The sequence below is a fragment of the Bubalus kerabau genome, chromosome 2, assembly GCF_029407905.1.
Source record: "Bubalus kerabau isolate K-KA32 ecotype Philippines breed swamp buffalo chromosome 2, PCC_UOA_SB_1v2, whole genome shotgun sequence".
Taxonomy (NCBI): Eukaryota; Metazoa; Chordata; class Mammalia; order Artiodactyla; family Bovidae; genus Bubalus; species Bubalus kerabau.
In genome coordinates, this window is record NC_073625.1 from 173,614,130 (window position 1) to 173,639,778 (window position 25,649).

Here is a 25,649-nt window from a genome sequence, read left to right on the forward strand (position 1 = left end):
TCATCTACTTCATGGATAATGGTCACTGGTATTTACAAAGAACACTGAATCTGACTTAATGACCTGCTCCTCAAATTTTCTCTTTATTGAGGTTCACAAATTCAGTTGACCATCTAAGGGTGTACATTTCCCAATGCCTACAATAAATCCATGACTGTTGGTGAAAAGCATTCTTGGCTGAAAGATATGAGCTACTGAACGACATTCTAATTTCTCTCTACAACCCACAGATCATATATGTGGGTGAAGTGCAAATGGTATGCTGCCGAGTGAAGAAAGAAATGATAATATGACTCATTTCTATTAAATTGGGTATCAAAAATCAAATTAAAAAAATTTCTGAAACTAACTGATGAAAAGTACAGGTCAAGACAACAATTCTGGTTATTAATGTCAGGCTTGGGTATAGTCAAATTTTCCCACTGTACATACTGTTTAAAATGTATACTTCTTAGGCTCAATCTCAAAATGATACCTGATTTTTATACAGTTTTTGCAGTTTACTATTTATTTTCACAGAATGCACCTAATTCTCACAACTGCCTTTGAGAAAGGTATAATCATGTCATTTTAAAGAAGAAAGGAAGGCTAAAAAATTTATGTGAGAAAATAACAAAATAATGCTAAAGAGGTAAAACAACTTGTAAGAAGTGGGACTCAACTTCTACTTTCTTAACTCCATCTCTAAAGTTCAAAGTCCTCCTACATTCCCACTGTGCCAGAATATACTGTATTTGCTTGGCCACAAGTTTGTTCGGGTTTTCCCGTAACATACTAAGGAAAAACCCGAGTGAACTTTGGGGCAACGCATACTTTCTTCATAATACCAAATTTATCTGATGTAAACACTAATTATGAGAAATCTTAATTATAAAAAGTCACTATAATTTTATGAAGTATGAAAACAATGAGAAAAATGCTTTTCAGTATACAAACCAAAAAAACACCCGTAACCCAAAAATATGAGTCTATAAAAATCATCAGAAGTACTCTTAAGTGATTTTAAAATATAAGTATAAAAATTAGGTTTTCTGACAAACAAGTAGTAGTATTAAATACAGATTATTTTATTTGCTACATATATTATGAAATATTTTCCTATTTAACTACACTTCTAATTGGTAAATCAAACAACTTCACATCGTAAACCATGAATGAGTTAAAATTAATGTTAAAATAACCTTACTACACCAAATTATCTTGTATTTTATTTATATATGACATATAAAGCATTAGATAATGACACATTTTCTAGAAATTACAAAGGAAAATAAATTTAGTCCAAACTTGTTTATAATACAGAATGATTTGATTCTTTGCCTAGGATTTTTAAACCAGAAGACAAATATTAACTTCCACATATATTAAGAAGAGGTGGCAAGAATACACATAAGAACTATACAAAAAAGATCTTCACAACCCAGATAATCATGATGGTGTGATCACCAACCTGGAGCCAGACATTCTGGAATGCGAAGTCAAGTCAATGGGCGTTAGGAAGCATGACTATGACTACGAACAAAGCTAGTGCAGGTGATGGAATTCCAGTTGAGCTATTTCAGATCCTAAAAGATGATGCTGTGAAAGTGCTGCACTCAATATGTCAGCAAATTTGGAAAACTCAGCAGTGGCCACAGGACTGCAAAAGGTCCATTTTCATTCCAACCCCAAAGAAAGACAATGCCAGCCAATGTTCAAACTACCACACAACTGCACTTATCTCACACGCTAGTAAAGTAATGCTCAAAATTCTTCAAGCCAGGCTTCAACAGTACGTGAACCATGAACTTCCTGAAGTTCAAGCTGGATTTAGAAAAGGCAGAGGAACTAGAGATCAAATTGCCAACATCCTTTGGATCATCGAAAAAGCAAGAGTTTTGGAAAAACATCAACTTCTGCTCTGCTTTATTGACTATGAAAAAGCCTTTGACTGTGTGGACCACAACAAATTCTGGAAAATTCTTCAAGTGATGGGAATACAAGACCACCTGAACTGCCTCCTGAAAAATCTGTACACAGATCAAGAAGCATCAGTTAGAACTGGACATGGAACAACAGACTGGTTCCAAAATGGGAAAGGAGTCTGTGAAGGCTGTATATTGTCACTCTGCTTATTTAACTTATATGCAGAGTACCTCATGCAAACTGATGGGCTGGATGAGGTACAAGCTGGAATCGAGATTGCCGGGAGAAATATCAATAACCTCAGATATGCAGATGACACCACCCTTATGGCAGAAAGCAAAGAAGAACTAAAGCGCCTCTTAATGAAAGTGAAAGAAGAAAGTGAAAAAGCTGGCTTAAAACTCAACATTCAGAAAACTAAGATCATGGCACCCAGTCCCATCACTTCATGGCAAACAGATGGGGAAACAATGGAAACAGTGACAGACTTTATTTTTGGGGGCTCCAAAATCACTGCAGATGATGACTACAGCCATGAAATTAAAAGACACTTGCTCCTTGGAACAAAAGCTATGACCAACTTAGCATATTAAAAAGCAGAGACATTACTTTGCCGACAAAGGTCTGTCTAGTCAAAGGTATGGTTTTTCTAGTAGTCATGTATGAATGTGCGAGTTGGACTATAAAGAAAGCTGAGCACCAAAGATTTGATGCTTTTGAACTGTGGTGTTGGAGAAGACTCTTGAGAGTCACTTGGACTGCAAGGAGATTCAACCAGTCCATCCTAAAGGAAATCAGTCCTGAATATTCATTGGAAGGACTGATGCTAAAGATGAAACTCCAATACTCTGGCCACCTGATGCAAAGAACTGACTCATTGGAAAAGACCCTAATGCTGGGAAAGATTGAAGGCAGGGGGAGAACAGGACGACAGAGGATGAGATGGTTGGATGGCATCACCGACTCAAAGGGTATGAGTTTGAGTAGGCTCCGGGAGTTGGTGATGGACAGGGAGGCCTGGCGTGCTGCAGTCCATGGGGTCGCAGAGTCAGACACGACTGAGTGACTGAACTGAAATGAAGTGACAAACAAGAGTATGTAGTAGTACAGGGAGTTAACATTTATCCTCCAACTTCAATACCTTAAAAAAAAAAAGCGTAATTACCAGAAGTCCAGGACAGTAATCTCAAGGGGATAATAAACAAGGTGAGCCCTCTAACTGTCTCAGCCTACTGCTAGATGGTCTCCTTGAGAAAGAGAGAAGCTGTCAGTTGGGGAAGGCCAAGGTGACTAGAGTACCCAGGACAGGGTACTGGAGGAAACAGCTGCACAGAGTGAAAGAAACCAGAGAGCTACAAAATTACCCACACCCCTTGCCCATCCCCAGTCTTCAGCTGAGTACTGATAAGCATATACATGTGAGGAAACTGTATGTGCTAATAAGCACATACATGTGAGGCGTTGGGGGGGAGTTAGAAAAGAACAGAGGGGACAATTCCTGAAGCCTACAAATGACTATCAAGAGATCCCATGGGCATGGTAAAAAGCTGGTAATTTATGGGTGCTGCCCTCAGTAGTGGGAAAATATTAGCCACAGGCTAAAAGGCCATTCTGGTTCCAGCTAATAAAGCTTAAATGTAAACCATAAATGAATCAAACTGTTTCCAAATAATTTAAGTCTTCAAGTATATTCATAAGCATACAAAAGTATCCAGCAACTTCACAATGTCTAGCATCCAAAAGAAAATAACTAGAAACACAAAGAAGTCAAGAAAATACAACCCAGGATGGAAAAAAGCCAAATCAACAGTAACAGATCCAGAAATAACACAGATGATGGAATTAGTAGATGAGGACATGGAAAAAGTTATTATAACTATATTTCATATGTTTGGTAGAAACACAGAAGACATTAAAATCTGAACGTCTACATGTTCTGATATGAAAAATACTGAGTGGGATTAATAGAAGGTTAGAAATGGCAGAAGAAAAGATTAGTAAACATGAAGGTAGAGTAAAAGACACATTATACAGATATGTAAATGGTCTAAACATGTCAACTAAAGCATAAATTTCCAGATGGGACAAAAAAATTATACTCTGTCTTTAAGAAATTCTTTTAAATATAAGATAAAAATAAAAGTAAAAAACAGAAAAATATATGCCATGCTAATACTAACTAAAGGAAAGCTGAATCAATGAGTAATGACAATCCAAATACCCATTAGCAAGGGTCTAGCTGAATAAATTATGGTAAATCTATACAATGGAATTCTACATAGTTGTCTAAAGAATGGAGTAAATATCTATTCTCTGATTACACTGATTATGGAGAGATCTTCAGTATATATTCTTAAGTGAAGAAAGAAGTTACAGAACTCTATACTTTGTATAAGAATGGAATGGGAAACATTAATATATTTTTATTTATATCAATATATGTGCATAAATTTATTTGCTTGTATTTGTAAAAATACTGTAAAGACTAAAATTTGGGAATGGGGACTTATTCAGATATATCTGACAGTTTTGAGTTTGCAAACATAGAAAACTTTTACATTTCAAAAGTGAAAATAAACTTAAAGAGAGAACTAGAATTAGTTCAAACGACTAGAGCACAGTATTTGACTCTAATCCATAGTGATATACAGTCTTAGAACAAATAGAACAGTTAAGACCTCTAAAACTTCATTCAGTAACTTAATCATCAGTGGTAATACTGGTATTATTATTTTGAATCTACTGTCTCTATTTTATTAGATAATGTAAATAAATAATCATATTGTTAAGTATATAATGTTAAGGATTAAGATTTTCAATGTAAGAGGAAAGAAATACAAGTATAAAATCAAAGTTGGACTAAAAATCTTCTAGTATTAAATTTAAATTACAAACATGAAAAAAGGAAGAAAGCAAGTGAAACAACCAGCCAGGGAGCCAGAGTGGGCATATTAATATCAAACTAGATTTCACAATGAAGAATATTACCAATATTAGAATAAAGAGGGATATTCTATAATAACGAGTTCAATTTATCAAGCAGACATAAAAATACAATATAAAACAAAACAAACACACTCCAGACCCAGATAGCTTCACTGGTGAATTCCTACACTAATCATGTAAAAAATGAATTACATGAGTTCTATAAAAACCTGGAAAACTGAAGAGGAGAGACTATTTCCCAATTCATCCAAAGTGACCATTAACATCCTGATTACAAAACCAAAGACATTATAAGAAAACTACAAACTAATATCTTTCATGAATAGAGATGCAAAAATCCTTAACAAAATTTCAGCAAATCAAAGCCAGAAATATGTAACAATATTAATGCAACATGACCAAGTGGATGTGGTTTAAACATTAAAAAATCAGTCAACAAAATTCATCATTTTAACAGATAAAAACAAAAAATAAGTGTTAAGATCATCTGAATATCCATCTCTAGTAAAAATTCTCAGTAAACTAGGAACAAAGGGGGAACTTTCTCAACCTGATGACGGATAGCTAACATTGTACTTGGTGGTTAAAAAATTGAAAAATTACCCCCTAAGATAAGTAATAAGACAAGAATGTTTGTTCTCACAACTTCTATTCAACATTGTACTGGAGTTTCTGGCCAGTACAATAAAGGAAGAAACAGACTGAAAAGGAAGAAGTAAAGCCATCTATTCATACATGACATAACTGTCTGTGTACAACATTGAATGAAATCTATTTTAAAAAGCTAGTAGAATTAATAAGTGAATGTAAAAAGGTTGCAGGATATAAAACAATTTTTAAAATTTTCATATACTAGCAACAACCATATATTCAATTTGTCTCAATTTTCTCTCCTGAGGTTCTTTACCTCAGTCCGTTTCTCTAAAAATTACTGCCTGGACCTCAAGTCACTTTGCACCTATCTAATTTTTCTATTTTCACTCCCAATTTCTTGACCTCCTATTCACTCCTTCCCTTACTGAAATCCAGTTTTTTCTGTTTTTCATTCCATGGAAACTCTCCTCATTAAGGTCCCCGGAGTGTCAAATGCTATCCATATTTTTCAGGGGTTTTCTCACTGGATTTCTTGGCAGCATGCAATATTCCTGATCACTCTCTCCTTGAAACTCTCTTCTCTCTTGGTTCCCTAGACCCTAACTTCCTTTGTAACACCTATCTGTATGCTTCAGGTTTTTCACACATGTTTTTGTAATTCTAACTTCTGGAAAAAACTGAGTGTTAGTTGCTCAGTCGTGTCTGACTCTTTGCAACCCCATGAACTGCAGCCTGCCACGCTCCTCTATGAGATTTCCCAGGCAAGAATACTGCAGTGAGTTGCCATTCCTTTCTCAAGATGATGGAGATCATCTCGACCCAGGGAATGAACCCAGGTCTCCTGCACTGACATTGACAAGTGGATTCTTTACCATCTGAACCACCAGGGAAGCCCTCTACTGCTGGATTTGCTAGCAACTGCTCTCTTTATGCTACATAACCTCCCTTAAGCCTACTACAATCTATCACATCTATTCTTATGGCCACAACTATCAACAATACACTTGAATATGAGATCTCACCACAGAGTTAAAGATTTCTGTATCTGAATGTCTGATGGAAATCCCTACATAGATGTTCAAGAGTGGCTAAAACTCAACTCACTACCATCTACTAAAGCAGCTCCTCCTCCAGTATTTTCTCTTTGTTGTATATACCACCACCACCCCCATAACACAGCTAGAAATCTAGGAGCCATACTGGAATAATTCCTTCTTCCTCACTTTCTATATCTAATCAATCAATACATTTCAGTGATTCTACTCTCTAAATATTACTTCATCTGGCCTCTTTTCTCATATCTGCAACTATTGTTCTGGCATAGAATCCACTCTCACTTGGATCTCACAAAGTAAATCCAGTAACCCTTTATTGTTATTGTTCAGTCGCTAAGTTAAGCTCAACTCTTTGCGACTCCATGGATTACAGCACACCAGGCTCCTCTGTTCTCCACTATCTCCTGGAGTTTGCTCAAATTCATATCCTCTGAGTTGGTGATGCTATCTAACCATCTCATCCTCTACTGCTCCCTTCTCCTTTTGCCTTCACTCTTTCCCAGCATAGGGTCTTTGCCAATGAGTCAGCTCTTCGCATCAGGTGGCCAAAGTATTGGAGCATCAGCTTCAGCAACAGTCCTTCCAGTGAGTATTAAGGAATGATTTCCCTTAGGATTGACTGGTTGGTTTGATCTCTTTGCAGTCAAAGGGATTCTCAAGAATTTTCTCCAGCATCAGCGTAATATTCTTCAAGTTCACCTCCTAGTTTCTATACTTACTGCTCTCACAAATCTGATCTTTCTAAAATGCAAATCAGGTGCTCACTTTGGCAGCACCAGATACAAATCTGTCCACTCTCTACTGTCTAAAACCTTCCAATAGTTCCATAAGCTCCTAAGTTTTATAAGTTCATATGGTACATAAAAGCCTCTAAGAACTAGCTCCAGCCTATTTCATCAATTTCTGATCAATCTCTGACTCAGTGTTCATGTATCAGGCAACATCAAACTGCTTTTAATCATACACACACACAAAATACCATGCTGTTTCCTGACTTTGTATTTTTGTTTGTATTATTTTTTTCCTTTTGGAAAAAAACCACTTTTTCTAGACAAGCTACTTTCTATTCATCCATTAAGAAGTCAAATGTTAACCTTTCTTCATTTACCTGTTTTAAAATTTACTTAGTGCCTAGTTAAGTGCCAGATGCTGGGGCCATGAAGTGAGTAAGACAAACACAGCCCCCGCCCTCATGGAGCTTAGAGTCTGCCTGAAGAAAGAGATGACAAGCAACAACTAAAAAATAATAATAACCACAAATAGTGGCAAGTGCTGTGGAAGACAAATAATAGGGTACCCTATTTTACGATAAGTGACATTTAAGTTGAAACTTAAAAAACAAGAATGAACCAACTAGAAGAATAATGGGCATAAGGACATTCCTGGGAAAAGGAAAGGCAGCTAGAAGAGTAATGTCACACTCAGAGAACTGAGAGAAGGCCAAGAAGCATATTTATATGAAGTATGCAACAAAACAAGATCAAAGAGGCAGGAGAGGTCGCTGGATCTATGGGCCATGATAAGGAGCCTGAATTTTATTCCAAATAAATGCACTGCAAACTCAAGTGTTTGAGCAGGGGACTGCTATGGTCTAGTTTATGTTCCAAAAGACTGCTCTGGGTTGCTTACAAACAGAATGGATTGCTGAATGGAAGAAGAGTTAAAAGATTATTGAAATAGTCAAGGTAAGAAATGATTGGTGGTCTGAAATAAGGAGATGTCAGTAGATATTTATTGAAAATTAGAAAATTCAAGAAAAAATTTTATAGAACCAATAAAAAACAATCCTATCTGTGGTGGGGTAGAGGAGGAAAAATTTTAAGTGACTTCAGATTTCTGGCTTGATCAATCGGGTGGATGGTGGTACTATCTGCTAAGGCTGTGGGGAAGAGTTAGATATTAACAGATATAAGAATCAATATTGCAGTTTTAAATGTGTTAAATTTGTGTGCTGTGAGACATCAAAGTGGAATAGCCAAAAAGGCAGGTGGACAATGAGTCTGGAGCTAGAAAAAAGATCTGGGTGGGATGCACAAGTTGTAGACAATTTTTAAAACTTTTTATTTTGAATTAATTTTTGACTTTCAAAAAGCTGTTAAATGTTTGGAGTTCCTGTATACCCATCACCCAATGTTAACATTTTGTGTAATCAGAGTAGAATTATAGAAACAGAAAACAGTCATTGATATGATGTTAGTTAATAATAAAGTTAACTAGTCTACAGACGTTACTTAAATGTCACCAATGTCCTTTTCCTGATGCATGATGCAACACAGGATCTCAAACTGCATTTAGATGTCATGTCCACTTAGTCTCCTCTATCCAAAATGGTTGTTTGCTCCATGAACTTGCCAGTACTGGCCAGTTATTTTGTAAAATATTCCTTAAATTGAATTTGCCTGATGTTTGCTTATGATTAGACTAAGGTTATGCATCTTGGTATCCTTCTTAATGCAACTTACCAGGAGGTACTGAATGTCTCATTATTGGTGACATTAGTTTTGAGCACTCAGTTAAGATGGGGATTCCCAGCTGGTACAGTAGGAAATAACCTGTCTGCCAAGCAGGAGACCTAAGAGACGTAGGCTTGATCCCTGGGATGGGAAGATACCCTAGAGGAGGAAATGGAAACCAGCTCCAATATTCTTGCCTAGACAATTCCATGGACAGAGGAGCCTGGGGTTGCAAAGTGTCAGACACAAGTGAGTACCACCACCAGTTAAGCTGGTATGTACCTATCAGACATCTTACAGTGTTTTCTTTGAGACTATGCATATATGCTGTCTGTCATTACACTTATGCCCACTTATTCAGTATCTATAGATAATCTGTCCCTGCACTAATATTGTAGTACTTGCTAACAGTGATGTATTTCTATCATTTGTCCTATATTCACAAATAAGGAAAAGCAGTCCTTTCTCTACCATGTACTTGTTACATCAGCATTGGCTCACTGATATTTACTTTACAGACTTTAATCTATTATTATCATTATTCATTTTGATGCTCAAACTGTCCCAGACTTGGTCATTTGGAGCGCTTTCTAATTGACTTCAACATCCTTTCTACATGCCCTCATTATTTTTTGAGCAATTCCTTACTTTCTGACTCCATAGATGCTCTAGGCTCATCTTTTATATTTTTCTCTGTTTCAGTGACTCTCAAACAAGTCACTACTTCAAAAAAAAGTTCACCTTCTTTTCACTGGAGCATGTCTAATAGGCAGCCAGTAGCCACATGTGGCTATTTAAATTTTAATTAATTAAAATTAGACAAAACTTAAAATTTAGTTCTTCAGTTGCACTAGTCGCATTTCAAGTTTTCAATAAGCCACACAGCTACTGGCCACTAAAATGAACAATTAAGACAAAAGACATTTTCATAATTACAGAAAAATCTAGTGTACAATCCTGACTGGAGAATGTTATTTAGAAATCAAGTATATAGGAAGTAAGCATATTCACTGCTACTGGGATGATACTGCCTACAGTGAATAGAGCTAGTATCCATACATGCATGCACACATACAACCCGCCCCCGCCCCCCCATATCTATTAGACAATTGTACTTTAAGAAGTCTGCCTTCAAAGGAGAGCAAATAAACAGGAATGGTATTGGGAGAGAGGACTGGAGACGAGGCCTGGGAACACATGTCTTTTAGAATGGGAGATCCTAGAACATGTTTATACACTACTGAGAATAACCTAAAAGAGCAGATAACACTGATGAAACAGAAGAAGGGATAAATGAAGGAGCAAAGTCCTTTAGTAGGATAAAGACAGAGAACCCAGAGCTCAAATGGAAGAATTCACTCACAACAAGATAAGGGGCACCACATCTACTAAGTGTTAAGGACAAAGAGATGGAGGCCAATCCAGGTTTGCAGATTTGGATTCAGGAAGCTGTGATCAATTTACAGTTTGCAGAGATGGAGAATCTCATAGGTATAATGAGAAGCACAGTAAAACTCCACATTAATTGTTAAGTACCCATGTGAGGTTTGTGATCATGAATTTAAAGTAAAATTAGTCTTTCTGTGTGATTTTTCTCTAGCAATATTCAGGTGCACACTGAACATAAAGGAAGAGGTTGAGTTCATTTATATTAAAGGGAAGAGAAGGGCAGGGGAGTTCAGGTAACCTATAAGAAAATCACTATAGTGACAGATCATGGAAAAAGGCCTAGAAGAAAGTAAAATAGGAGAAGAAAAGAATGTGGTAAAGATCAGTGGATGGAAGTCTTATTGAAGTTCAAGAAACGCTACAATGGGGAGCTTTCCAGGCCTGGAGAGTAACAGCAACTACTGGGATATGAAACTTTCCACAGATCTCTCCCCAGAACTGTTAAGTTCAGCAAGGAGCACAAAGGAAACAGCACAGAAAGCCATGGCTTGAACATCACTGAAAAAAAGAAAATACTACGAACTTCAAAATACCTCTAAAGCTGAGAAATCAGCAATAAACTCCACAAAGCTACTACTGGAGTTCCATTGTTCTATGGACGTTGAGTATGGACAGTGAAAGGCTTAAGTGAAAAAGGCAAGGAAAAAAAGAATGCAGATCAATATATGTCCACATACAGACCTGTTTGTGAATACTTAACAGCAGTTTTCTTTATAACAGCCTCAAATGGGAAACAATTAAAATATCCATTAACTAGTAAATGCATAAACAAATTCTATATAAATGAATACTATTCTTAAATAAAAAGAAATGAACTGGCTTCCAATTCTAGGACAAGATGGAGTAGATGCATATCTCCCTCTTCTTCCCAACAAGCATGGCTAAAAGCCCAGGATGTTGAACAAACATAATAAAACTAAAAAGTCAAGAGAAGAAGGCAAGTCAATCAGAGATCTTGGAAACCAACAAAATTGGGACTTGGCAGTGAATTCCCTAGGTTTTCTTGTTATCCCTTATACATCCCAGACTAAGTACCAGAGAAGCTACCAATCCAGAAGTACCAATGGGAAGAGACAAAAAATGCCCAGAGAAAAGCCAGCTTTCTCTAGCCAGCTTAGCAAGATAAAAGCCATTTTTAGACAATAACCATCTATTCCAATTAAACACCATGAAAAATACTGGCTCTACCCTCACACCCCCATCAACAAAGGCCTAAAGTTGAGGTGAGAACCTAGACTTCAACCTCTGACAAGTTGTAATAAGCCCTTCTTCTTGTGGAGTCAGCAGAGACCACATGAGGAGCCTGGATTTCCATCGCCACCAAGTCTAACCATTCCTCCTCCTCCATGTCAGGGTGGCGTCGGAGAAGGCTGAGCGGGAAGATTAGACTTTCACCACTTTGGAGGTGTAACTGACTCCTCCCAACCAGGATATCACTGGAGGCCACAGGGAACAGTAATAAGGTACTCCTCCCTGTCCCAGTCAGAGTGGTAACAGGAAGAAGCAAAGGGGAGCCTGAACCAGCTCTCATTCAGCAGTTATAAGGAACTCTTCTCCTTCCTCCAGGGGTATCAACAGCAGTTGACTCAGGAACCTGGGCTTCTATTTCTACATGATAGTAATGAATAAGAATTCCTCTTCCCCCACCAGCAGAGAATCAGAATCTGGCCAAAACAGAAGATTTAAATAAGATTCAGAGTCTCATTACATAATTCCTAAAATGTACAGGATAAAACTGAAAACCATACAATCTCCAGCTTAAATGAGAAAAGACAATCAGTAGGACAACAACACTGAGACAACATGGATGTTGAACTTATCTGATAGAAAATGTGAAAGCAGGCATCATAAAAATGACTCAGTGAGCAATTATGAACACATTTGAAATAAATAAAAACATAGAAAGTTTCAGCAAAAAAAAAAAAAAAAGTAAGTCTTACCAAAGAAATAAAGAACCACCAAGTGGACATTTTAGGACTTAAAAATACCATAACCAAAATAAAAATAACTCCACAGATGAGTCCAAGACTAGAACAGACAGAACAAAGGATCAGTGAGCTTAAAGAAATAACCTAATAGGAACAACAGAGGGAAAACAGACCAGAAAAAAAAGAGAGGGGATGGTGGGCAGAGCCTCAGGTATGTATGGGATAACAACAGATCTAACTATTTAAGCCACTGGAGTCTCAAAAGGACAGGGGAGAAATCTAGCAGGGTTGATAAATGTAACAAGAAAAAATGACTAAAAATTTCCTAATCTGGCAAAAGATATAAGTATGTAGGTTCAAGAAGCTGAGCAGGATAAACCCAAACAAATCTACAGTCAAACTATTAACACTTAGACAATGAAAGACAAAGAAAAAATCTTGGAAGTATCCAGAGGGAAAAACAGGAAAATCTGCATAGGAAAAGCAATTTGAATGATAGTGGATTTCTCATCAAAAATCATGGAGGCCAAAAGGAAATAGTACATTTTTCATGTGCTGAGGAAAAAAAAGAATTATCAACCAAGAATTCTATATTCAGTGAAAATATCCTTTAGGAACGAAGAAAAAAAATCAAGACATTTTCACATAATGAAAAACTAAAAGAAAGTGTAACCGGTAGACCAATCCTAAAAATAATGTTAAGAGAAAATTCTCTAAACATAAAAGACAGTAATAGAAGAAGGATCCTGAAATGACAGGAAGGAAAAAATAAGGAAAGAGCAAATATGTAACTAAATACAAGAGACTTAAAATTTTCTTCTTTTCTAAATTGTGTTAGATAGCTGAAAGACTGTAACACTGATGGAGGTTTTTACTGTTGTACAAGAAATACTTCAGACAATTATATTACAAATGGTGGAGGACTAAAAGAAGGTAAGGTTTCTACATTTTATTCTCACTGACAAAATGTCAACACTAGTAGACTACAAGTTACACATGTACAATGTAAACCTAAAGCAAACACTAAAAAAAACTAAACAAAGAGATACAGTGTAGATTTAAAAAAAATTATAGATAAAATTAAATTCTAAAAAATGTTCAAGAAACTCACAGGAAAAAGAAAACAGACAGAAAATAAAAAATAAAATGGTAGATTTAAGTCTAAAAGATTTAAGCCTGGTAGATTTAAGCACTAAAGAATTGATGCTTTTATGGGTCGGAAGAATCAATATAGTGAAAATGAGTATACTACCCAAAGCAATCTATAGATTCAATGCAATCCCTATCAAGCTACCAATGGTATTTTTCACAGAGCTAGAACAAATAATTTCACAATTTATATGGAAATACAAAAAAACTTGAATAGCCAAAGCAATCTTGAGAAAGAAGAATGGAACTGGAGGAATCAACCTGCCTGACTTCAGGCTCTACTACAAAGCCACAGTCATCAAGACAGTATGGTACTGGCACAGAGACAGAAATATAGATCAATGGAACAAAATAGAAAGCCCAGAGATAAATCCACGCACCTGTGGACACCTTATCTTTGACAAAAGAGGCAAGAATATACAATGGATTAAAGACAATCTCTTTAACAAGTGGTGCTGGGAAAACTGGTCAACCACTTGTAAAAGAATGAAACTAGAACCATTTCTAACACCATACACAAAAATAAACTCAAAATGGATTAAAGATCTAAACATAAGACCAGAAACTATAAAACTCCTAGAGGAGAACATAGGCAAAACACTTTACGACATAAATCACAGCAGGATCCTCTATGACCCTCCCAGAATATTGGAAATAAATGCAAAAATAAACAAATGGGACCTAATTAAAATTAAAAGCTTCTGCACAACAAAGTAAACTATAAGCAAGGTGAAAAGACAGCCTTCAGAAAATGGGAGAAAATAATAGCAAATGAAGCAACTGACAAATAGCTAATCTCAAAAATATACAAGCAACTCCTGCAACTCAATTCCAGAAAAATAAACGACCCAATCGAAAAATGGGCCAAAGAACTAAATAGACATTTCTCCAAAGAAGACATACAGATGGCTAACAAACACATGAAAAGATGCTCAACATCACTCATTATCAGAGAAATGCAAATCAAAACCACAATGAGGTACCATTTCACGCCAGTCAGAATGGCTGCGATCCAAAAGTCTGCAAGCAATAAATGCTGGAGAGGGTGTGGAGAAAAGGGAACCCTCTTACACTGTTGGTGGGAATGCAAACTAGTACAGCCACTATGGAGAACAGTGTGGAGATTCCTTAAAAAACTGGAAATAGAACTGCCTTATGACCCAGCAATCCCACTGCTGGGCATACACACCAAGGAAACCAGAATTGAAAGAGACACGTGTACCCCAATGTTCATCGCAGCACTGTTTATAATAGCCAGGACATGGAAGCAACCTAGATGTCCATCAGCAGATGAATGGATAAGAAAGCTGTGGTACATATACACAATGGAGTATTAAGTATTACTCAGCCATTAAAAACAATATATTTGAATCAGTTCTAATGAGGTGGATGAAACTGGAGCCTATTATACAGAGTGAAGTAAGCCAGAAAGAAAAACACCAATACAGTATACTAACGCATATATATAGAATTTAGAAAGATGGTAACGATAACCCTGTACGCGAGACAGCAAAAGAGACACAGATGTATAGAACAGTCTTTTGGACTCTGTGGGAGAGGGAGAGGGTGGGATGATTTGGGAGAACGGCATTGAAACATGTATAATATCATGTATGAAACGAATCGCCAGTCCAAGTTTGATGCATGATACTGGTTGCTTGGGGCTGGTGCACTGGGACGACCCAGAGGGATGGTACAGGGAGGGAGGAGGGAGGGGGGTTCGGGATGGGGAACACGTGTATACCTGTGGTGGATTCATGTTGATGTATGGCAAAACCAATATAATATTGTAAAGTAATTAACCTCCAATTAAAATAAATAAATTTAGATTAAAAAAAAAAAAGAATTGATGCTTTTGAACTGTGGTTTGGAGAAGACTCTTGAGAGTCCCTTGGACTGCAAGGAGATCCAACCAGTCCATCCTAAAGGAAATCAGTCCTGAATATTCACTGGAAGGACTGATGTTGAAGCTGAAACTCCAATACTTTGGCCACCTGATGTGAAGAACTGACTCAATGGAAAATACCCTGATGCTGGGAAAAACTGAAGGCAGGAGGAGAAGCTGACAACAGAGGATGAGATGGGTTGGATGGCATCAACAACTTGATGAACATGAGTTTGAGCAAGCTCCAGGAGGTGGTGATGGACAGGGAGGCCTGGTGTGCTGCCGTCCATGGTGTCACAAAGAGTCGGACACAACTGAGCGATTGAATTGAACAGAAATGAAGCTTAACATCAATAATTATATTAAAAGTAAGTGGTATAAATTCACTAAATAAAAGACAGAAATTGGCAAAACAGATTTTAAAAACTGTGCACAAAAATTGGCTGGATCTGATTGGGAAAAAAGCCAATCTCAAAAGGTTACATATTATAAGAGTCCATTTACATAACATTTTTGAAATGACAAAATTTTAGATATGGAGACAGATCAGATGTTGCACGATTAGGGATAGCGGTAGGGGAAGTGTGGGTGTGAGTATAAAGGGCTAGCATAAGGGAGATATTTACAGTGATAGAATCATTTTGTATCTTGATTGTGGTGGTGGTTATACAAATCTACACACGATAAAATGATAAAATGTATACTCTGCAATGTCAATTTTCTGGTTTTTATATTGTATTTATAGTTATGTAAGATGTAACCACTGAGGGAAACTAAGTGAAGGGTACCAAGGACCTCTTTGTACTTTGTAATTTCCTGTAAATCTATGATTTATTTCAAAACTAAAAAAAAAAAAATTCAAACTGCCAGAGTTTAAAACCAGACTCCACTCTTCCTATATGAACTTGGACTTATTTAACCAATCTGTGCATTGTTTCATCACCTGTAAAACAAGGACAACAGTATCTACTAATAAGTTATGACAGGAAATAAAAAATACCTAAAAAAAGGATGCACTGCTGATATATAATGTGGATATTTCTTAAAAGCAGTATACTAAGTAAAAGACACAAGAGATTATATATTATATAAATCTGTTCATATGACATTCTGTAAAAGGCAAAAACTACAGGGAGAGAAACCAGATCATGGATGCCTGAAAGTGAAAGTCACTCAGTCGTGTCTGACTCTTTGCAACCCCATGGACTATACAGTCCATGGAATCCTCCAGACCAGAATACCCATTGGAGTGGGTAGCCTTTTCCTTCTCCAGGGGATCTTCCCAACCCAGGGATAGAACCCAAGTCTCCCACATTGCAGGTGGATTCTTTACCAACTGAGCTATCAGGGAAGCCCCTACGGTTGCCTAGAGTTGGATATAAGGAGAGGGGAATTTAACACATCCCTGAGTAATGCCTTTTGGTATAGTTTTGACTTCTGAAGTCATCCAGATATTCTACATATTCAAAAAATAAAAGTAAACCAACAAGGATGGGGAAAAACAACATTAAACTAAATACAAACAAACCAAATCAATCCACTTAACTGTATTTCACGTGTACAACATAACCAAACTGAACAGAGTCGAGAGAATAGTGGAAGGCGGACTAATCCAAATACCTTCACTATATGCTCTCAGTCTAGAAGAAAAACTATAAACAAATCTTAACTGTTTTCAGTAGGCAAATCCAAATTGAGGAATATCTAAAAAAAATAACTGGCCTGTATCTTCAAAAATTTAAATACCATGAAAAGACAAAAAAGCTAAAGACTGCTTACTACAGATTAAGGAGATTAGAGACATTACAACTAAATGTAACACATGATCTTGGACTGTATACTTTTTTGGAGAGAAAAAGATGTCTAAAGGACATTATTGGAACAGTTGACAGAAGTAAAATGTAGTAACTGTAAAGCACTGAAATATAAAAGCTATAGATAAAACTTTTATTGTAACAATGTTACATTTCCTAAATTCAAAAACTGAAAGAGTACATTTAATTATTATATTTATAATATTTATAATACTGTCATTATTCTTAGAAAACACACACTGATATATTAAGGATTATGGTATGTGCAACCTTCTTTAAAAGAGTTCAGAAGAAATAAAGTAAGTAATATATATAGTATTTTATGTGTGTGTAGACATATATAAGTACATAATATAAATATATATTTATACAGAAAGAGAATACATCAAAGGAGCTGTTTTCTTTTTTTAGGAGAATATAGTCTGGAGCAGCAGTATAGTATATGTGTGGCTCAGTCATGTCTGACTCGTCATGGACTGTAGCCCACCAGGCTCCTCTGTCCATGGGATTTTCCAGGCAAGAAGACTGGAGTGGGTTGCCATTTCCTCCTCCAGGGGATCTTCCTGACCCAGGGATGGAACGCAAGTCTCTTGCATGTCCTGCATTGGCAGGTGGATACTTAACCACTGTGCCACCTGGGAAGCCCATTAGGAGCAGCAGTAGAAGAGTACTATTGACCCTACTCCCTGGCCCCTGGAATACCTAGCCTCAGACTGAGAAGGCAAGAGGAATCAGAGATCAAATTGCCAACATCTGCTGGATCATTGAAAAGGCAAGAGAGTTCCAGAAAAACATCTACTTCTGCTTTACTGACTATGCCAAAGCCTTTGACTGTATGGATCACAACAAACTGTGGAAAATTCTCAAAGAGATGGGAATACCAGACCACCTGACCTGCCTCTTGAGAAACCTATATGCAGGTCAAGAAACAACAGTTAGAACTGGACATGGAACAACAGACTGGTTCCAAAGTGGGAAAGGAGTATGTCAAGGCTGTATACTGTCATCCTGTTTATTTAACTTATATGCAGAGTACATCAGGCGAAATGCTGTACTGAATGAAGCACAAGCTGGAATGAAGATTGCTGGGAGAAATATCAATAACCTCAGATATGCAGATGGCACCACCCTTATGGCAGAAAGTGAAGAAGAACTAAAGAGCCTCTTGATGAAAGTGAAAGAGGAAAGTGAAAAAGTTGAGTTAAAGCTCAACACTCGGAAAACTAAGATCATGGCATCCGGTCCCATCACTTCAAGGCAAATAGATGGGGGGGGGGGCACAATGGAAACAGTGACAGACTTTATATTGGGCAGGGGGCGGCTCCAAAATCACTGCAGATAGTAACTACAGCCATGAAATTAAAAGACGCTTGCTCCTTGGAAGAAAAGCTATGACCAACCTAGACAGCATATTAAAAAGCAGAGACATTACCTTGCCAACAAAGGTCCATCTAGTCAAAGCTATGGTTTTTCCAGTAGTCATGTATGGATGTGAGAGTTGGACTACAAAGAAAGCTGAGCGCCGAAGAACTGATGATTTTGAACTGTGGTGTTGGAGAAGACTCTTGAGAGTTCCTTGGACTGCAAGGAGATCAAACCAGTCCATCCTGAAGGAAATCAGTTCTGAATATTCATTGGAAGGACTGATGCTGAAGCTGAAACTTCAATACTTTGGCCACCTGATGCAAAGAACTGACTAATTGGATAAGACCCTGATGCTAGGAAAGATTGAAGGTGAGAGAAGGGGATCATAGAGGATGAGATGGTTGGATGGCATCACCAACTCGATGGACATGAGTCTGAGTAAGCTTGGGGAATTGGTGATGGACAGGGAAGCCTGGCGTGCTGCAATCCATGGGGTCACAAAGAGTTAGGCACGACTGAGCAACTGAACTAAGAAGGCAGCAGAGGGAAGAGTAAGTACTTCAGGCGATATTCATTACGTATCAGTTAAGACAGAGAGAAAACATTCAGAAGTCAGGGACATTCAGTTGTTCATTGACAGCCCAGAGGAAGGGTTTTGGACGGAGGGAAAAGGCTGGAACAGATTTACTGAACAGTTAGAAGATTAGAGTCTGGGTGATAAAAATGAGTTGAGAGCAAAATTGTAAAAAAGGAATTCAAAGCAGGTAAGAATCAACACTGGTAATCTCAAGGTACACATTCAGTTTTAGCCCTAAGGGTCCCTAATGCCCTGCTGGGTTTTATCTATTGGAGTTTCTAGAGGCCATCTACTAGGAAGCTTTTCCAACTCCTTTTCCAACTCCTGTATAGGTGGCTATACATACATGTTTATCTGTGATCCTATGAAAACCCCCTACCTCCATCATTTAACACACATTAAATAAATTATTGGTTGAATGAATTAATGACTCATATATAAACTGAGTAGACTGGACGTGAGAAAATAAACTGGAAAACAAATTAATATAGGAATAGCATAGCAGAGTTCATTTCTTAAAAAAATTTTTTTTGAAGTTTTTAAAATAAGGAGTTGTCTTAAGAGTCAAAGAATACAAGATGGAGAATTATTTCTAGTTGATTTTGGCAAAAGAAACATGCTTACTGTACAACAAGCTGCTGGCACACAGTTCCATTTTCTGTTATCAGTTCATTCAGTTTTAATTCAAGGTGAACTTTACCCTATAAAGACAAAAAAAAAATCACAAACTGAGAAGTCTGTTTTACTGACAAAATATTAAGTAAAGGTATTTTCTTTTTTTTAACTTCTTATTTTGTATTGGGGTATAGCAGATAAACAATGCTGTGGTAGTTTCTGGTGAACAGCAAAAGGACTCAGCCATAGACATACATGTCTCCATTCTCCCCTAAATTCTCCTCCATCCAGGCTGGCACATAACACTGAACAGAGTTCCATGTGCTTTAAAGGTATGTTCTTTTTCAAATGGCAGTCATAATATTTAGTTATCCACTAACTAAATTTTAGTGATCCTTAGCACATGGCTTTGTCTACATCAAGTATGTGTTAAATGACTTATAACCAACAATGCAGATCAAAATCTGAGAGATAAGCAGTCAAATGCTTATATCGAACATGGTATTCAAATCTAAGAATTTTATGCCCTATTCAACAAATATTTATTTATCTCAATTATCATGAATTAGGAAGATAACACACATTTTAGGCAAGTTTGAATTTAACAAATTCAAGACACAGAATGCTTTTTCCAGAAAAGACAAGTATAAAGATAGTATCATACAAGTCTAAACAATAAAAGTAACTTAAAACTGGTAAGATTCAATTTGTCACACTTACTTTTCTCAAATAATTAAGATTTATGGAATATTTACTATATTTTAGGAGACACTGTAGGAGTGGGTAGGAATCTACATAAGTATAAAATAAAGTCATTGGGAATTCCCTGGTAGGCCAGTGGTTAAGACTCTATGCTTTCTCTGCTCAGGGCCCAGGTTCAATCCCTGGTCAGGGAACTAAGATCCCAAAGCCATGCGGTGAGGGAAAAAAAAAAAAAAACCAGGTAAAACAAAGTCACTGCTTATAAGAACTTACAATCTAGTTAGATAGACAATAAACAGGTGAAGAACACTGATGAAAACATAGGATGCTGAGAACGAAAATAAAGGGCTACTTTATTAAAAAGCCATTAATAAATGGACTTTTAAAAAATTTAGTAGTAAAAGTTTAAAGCAAACTATCAACTTCTCAAGAAACAAAGGCTTAGGAACAATATAATCCAGAACTTGATTTCTACCCTGCCACCAGTAATGAGCAACTCTCAACTGGTTATGAGCAATTCAGAGCTGGTTAAGAACTGGTGCTAGATTACCTCCACCCAGCTGACATGACAAACTGTCACACTGCCAAGTGAAGATTTCAAGGGTGTGATATCTAGAGACTAATAACGTAAGTAATTTCATCAGAGGATGGGAAGTTTATTATCTAGTTACCATTCTTCTTTGAAACAAGCCTTTAGACATATGCAGAAATCTAACCTGAATCAGCCTATTTTTAATGAGCATATTTTATATAAGAGAGATTCTGAGGTTCACTGACTATAAAGCTCCAGGGATTGAGCAATAAGCACTGATGTATCTCAACAAAAAAGTCTGCATAAGAAAGTTAAGCGCCAAAAACAAAGGAATCAGTTGCCATAAAATTAGCAGTTAGGTGGCTGCTGCTACTGCTGCTAAGTCGCTTCAGTCGTGTCCGACTCTGTGCGACCCCATAGACGGCAGCCCACCAGGCTCCGCCATCCCTGGGATTCTCCAGGCAGGAACACCAGAGTGGGTTGCCATTTCCTTCTCCAATGCATGAAAGTGAAAGGTGAACGTGAAGTCGCTCAGTCATGTCTGACTCTTAGCGACCCCATGGACAGCAATTAGGTGGAATTGGAACTAGATCTAGCAAACCTTCCACTAAAAACCTAGATACAAATTATTTATAAAATCATATGTGATTTATAAAACAGGTCTTTCATTCACCAGGCATTTAATATTCACAATCCCTACTATTCAAGAGTGATCTCGAGAAGGTCCATGATATGCAGTAATTTATGACTCAACTAAAATTCTGAATCCTATTTGTTGTCACACCAGCATCTGTGTCACTTGACTCATGAGTGAGCCTAGCCAACTGCATCAACATTTACGTCTCAAAGCAATTGTACCATTTTAACATGTATGTATTTTATGGTAGAAACTGTATACTAACAAGGCACTCCCAAATGTTTCTCAGAAAATGTCTAGGATCTACTCTATTTTGAAAACAATAAAAACTATTAATAAAGAGTAGAAAAACAGTATAATAATTTCACTGACAAAAATGTATCATGCACTGTATCAAATGTATTGAACACTGTATCAAGTCAAGACTAGAAATAAAAAAGATATTTAACGGGGTTCTACCATGAATCATTGCCATTGAGTCAGAGCCTACCTAATATGTTCATTACTTCCACTGGCTGTTAAACAGAACATTCTTTTGGTATTAGTCAACAATAACATAATTACGTATTAACCTGGTCAAAAAAAGAGTGGAGAGAGAACAAGCACACACAAGATACATACTACTAGGGTGGAACACTAAAATTAAAAAGCATTATGAACTGAATTAAGGAAACTAATTTCTAAACTGTAAGGTACTACCCTCATTATATACTTTAACATGGAAATATACATATATATATATGATACTTAGTAAAAGAAACAAATCACAAAATAGGGTATATAATTCAAAGTTAACTTGTAAAAATAAAACATACTACATGTATTGTTATATAAAATTACTATAAAGCTCCCTACCAAAACATTGATCAAACTTTGGTTGGTAGGATTTCAAGTTTTTTCTTTTTTGTTCATCTAGATTTTTAAAGTTTCTACTACCAAGGTGTTTGCTTTCTAGTAAAAAAAAAAAAAAAATGAACAGAAAGTTTTAAAAATTATTTGAAGGTCCTTTTTAGTGTTAGAAACCCCTATTTGAAAACACTTAAGAAAAATCTGGTATTCCCTACTATATTCACCTGCAAGTTCAGTTTTATTTACATCTGTCACCATTTTATAAATCTGGAGAGTATTAAAACAAGTTTATTTGGGGCTGAGAGGGGGGAGGTTTCAGTAAAACATTATGAGTTCAGCAAAACGATTCCTAGTTTCCTTTGAAGCCAGGGACAGTGTCTAAGGATAGCCAAAAGATACAGTTCTGGCCGATGAGGTGTAAACAGAAGCTGCCGGTAGAGCAACCAAAGAAGCTGCTGAAAGGCACTCTCTAACTTCAGCAGTGGCCTGAAAGGCTAAAAAGCTTACTCAAAACTTTCTATAATCTCATGCTGGAAATGATAAAAGTGGGAGCTCAGGGCCCACCAAGATAGCGAAGCCCTTGTAAACACCCAGGCTTTCTGTTGGCATCTTTGAAGGCCTATGCTTGAGTAGGAAAGGTGAACAACATAGATCAGCCTTACGATGAGTGAAATCTAGCCTGGAATCAGCCAAATCCCTAACTGGATTAAAGAGATCAGCCTCTAGCCTAACCACACACCAAAAGCAAATTTTTCTGGAGGGAGGAAAAAATATCCAGAGCTTCAAGTTATCTCTAAAATATTTCATATTTCAATATCCAGCATTCCATCAAAAATTATGAAACATGCCATTAGCCCAAACACCAACTCCCCTCCACGAAACCCCAAAAACTAAAACCTGACAAAGAGGATCAGATTCATGAGAGACATAGACAATGGATTTAACTGACAGAGTTTGGTTTTGGGTTTTTTTGAGATAGAAAATGAAATGAAAAACTGAGCAAATACCCGGAAATGCTAAAATATTGTCAAATGAAAAATTTAGAATTAAGCAATAAAATGACCAAAATGAACATGTATTTAACCACAGATTAGCCATAGCTGAAAAGAGGACTGGTGAAATAGATGATAGATTAGTCAGAGAGGAAGAGCGCATAAAAGACATATGAGACATAGTAAAATGGTCTATTATTCATGTAACTGAAGTCCCAGAAGAAAAGAGAAAGAACAAACAAGGGGGAAAATGGAAAGAGATAATTGCCTGGAATTTTCCTAAACTGAAGACAGACATCAAGGCACAGTAACTAAGAGCCCCTAGGAACACCCAAGTAGGATAAATATAAAGAAAACCACACGTAGGCAGGGCATAGTAAAACTGATGAAAACAGAAGATAAAGAATCCTAAGGCGACTAAAGAAAACAGGGACGGTACTCACAAAGAAGTAACTGTAAGATGCTGACAAGAAACTATATCTGGTGATAAATGTGCAGTGTGATTTGATCCACCATAGCTTTCTTATTATCCATCCTCATAAGGAAGGTTCAATAACAAAATAATATATCCTTTATATGTGAGGAAATAATGGAAGATCAAATATCTGATCATCTTCTATATTCTCATTTAAAAAACAAATCAAATTCTTAGAGGGCATTATTCTATATATATTTCAGAGCACTAATCATGGTAGGTTAATATAAGCAACTATATCACATTAATATGTATAAGCAGCATACTTAGAAGCTTATATTACTCTGGTACTATCTGAGGGTTTATATTCTAACTTTATTTCAGCTACTATTATAAAAATTTCACACAGAAAAATCTGGTATTATTTTAATTTTATAGTACATATATTCTCATACCATATAGTAGATATTACGTGAATTTTTGCATACAGTTTGGGAAAGTCAAATGAATACAGGTATTTGGGCAAAACACAATACATACACTTAAAAACTGCATGAGTTTAAACTTTTTTTAGTTTTCAATCACAAAAACACTAAATTTTAACAATAATCTCACAGAACTCAGTAATTTTCAACTGATGAAAAATTTTCTTCATCTGAAGGAAACTTCTAGATTTCTGATCAATGTTCTTTTATATAATAATTAATTCTATAAATCATTTTGGACACAGCTGCCTAGCTGATGAAAAAATAAAGGCTGTACTTATCTTCTATTTACAGATGGATTTGTTTTCTCTTTAAAAATTATTTATTATGATCTAGAATGACTCATTCCTTTTTTAGTCCATGTTTATAAATTTATAATATTTACAGATGCAGTTTTTAAAATACCCACATACTCATTATGTCTTAACTGGACATGTTTAAAGAAATTCTAATGTATGCATTATTTGCTATAATCACTGTACTTTTTAGTTTTTATTTATTTTTAAAAATGTTTTCTATAAATTTATAACAAAAAACATACACATATTGCATATAAGAATACATTGTTACTGTATTTTTTTTAATGCTTGTTTTAAATAGATAGGGCAGAAGCCATATTACCACCCCCGCACACACGAAAAAAAACCTACAAAACAATCAATAACTTATGGCATGATCCAGAAATTCAAGATAAGCTTGTTGGTAAAGACTTATTAACTAAGCAATTACAGCAAAAGGATGTGACTGACACTGCATCTGGATTTACTGCTTGTACAAGTTGTGTTGAGACAAACACCCTTAATTAATGAGAACTTCTCCATATGAGCGATTTGGTTTGATCAGTCATATCAATATAAAAGCATACTTTTTAAATCATAGCACTTGAAAAATAAAGAAAGGAAAAATACTTAAAGAGTTTGTGGTGAACTCCAGGACCAAACAGCTTTAAAAGCATGGCTGCAGATCACCTTAGCCAAAAGAGAATTTATAGGAAGGGGTACCAACACAACTCATTAACTTTGTTTAGGTGGCAAAGAATACAGAGAAAGGACACCAAATGAAGTACGATGATAACCAGGACCAGAAATTAAGGAAGAACATGCTTCATAAAACAGGGAGCAGTCAACAATACCAGAAGCTGCTGAAAGACCATGTAAGAGGAGGACTGAAAAATGACCACCAGACTCAGTAACAGTAACATTAGTGAGAGCTGTTCATGCATTCCCTCCAACCCATTGTGGGGTCTGAAGGCAGGTTAGAGTAGGTTGAGAAAAGAATAGTTCAAGCCACAGAGGAATGCTG

General features: G+C 36.4%; 1 protein-coding gene across 5 annotated transcripts in view; it reads right to left on the bottom strand.

Moving 5' to 3' along the window:
- RASA2 (RAS p21 protein activator 2) overlaps window positions 1–25,649 on the bottom strand; it is a 126,276-nt gene that overhangs the window by 55,420 nt on the left and 45,207 nt on the right. For all 5 annotated transcript variants that reach the window (XM_055569499.1, XM_055569498.1, XM_055569500.1 and 2 more), the window contains exon 5: window positions 19,745–19,821. In XM_055569499.1, coding sequence (XP_055425474.1) covers window positions 19,745–19,821 — 77 coding nt within the window. The remainder of the gene's footprint in view (window positions 1–19,744; window positions 19,822–25,649) is intronic.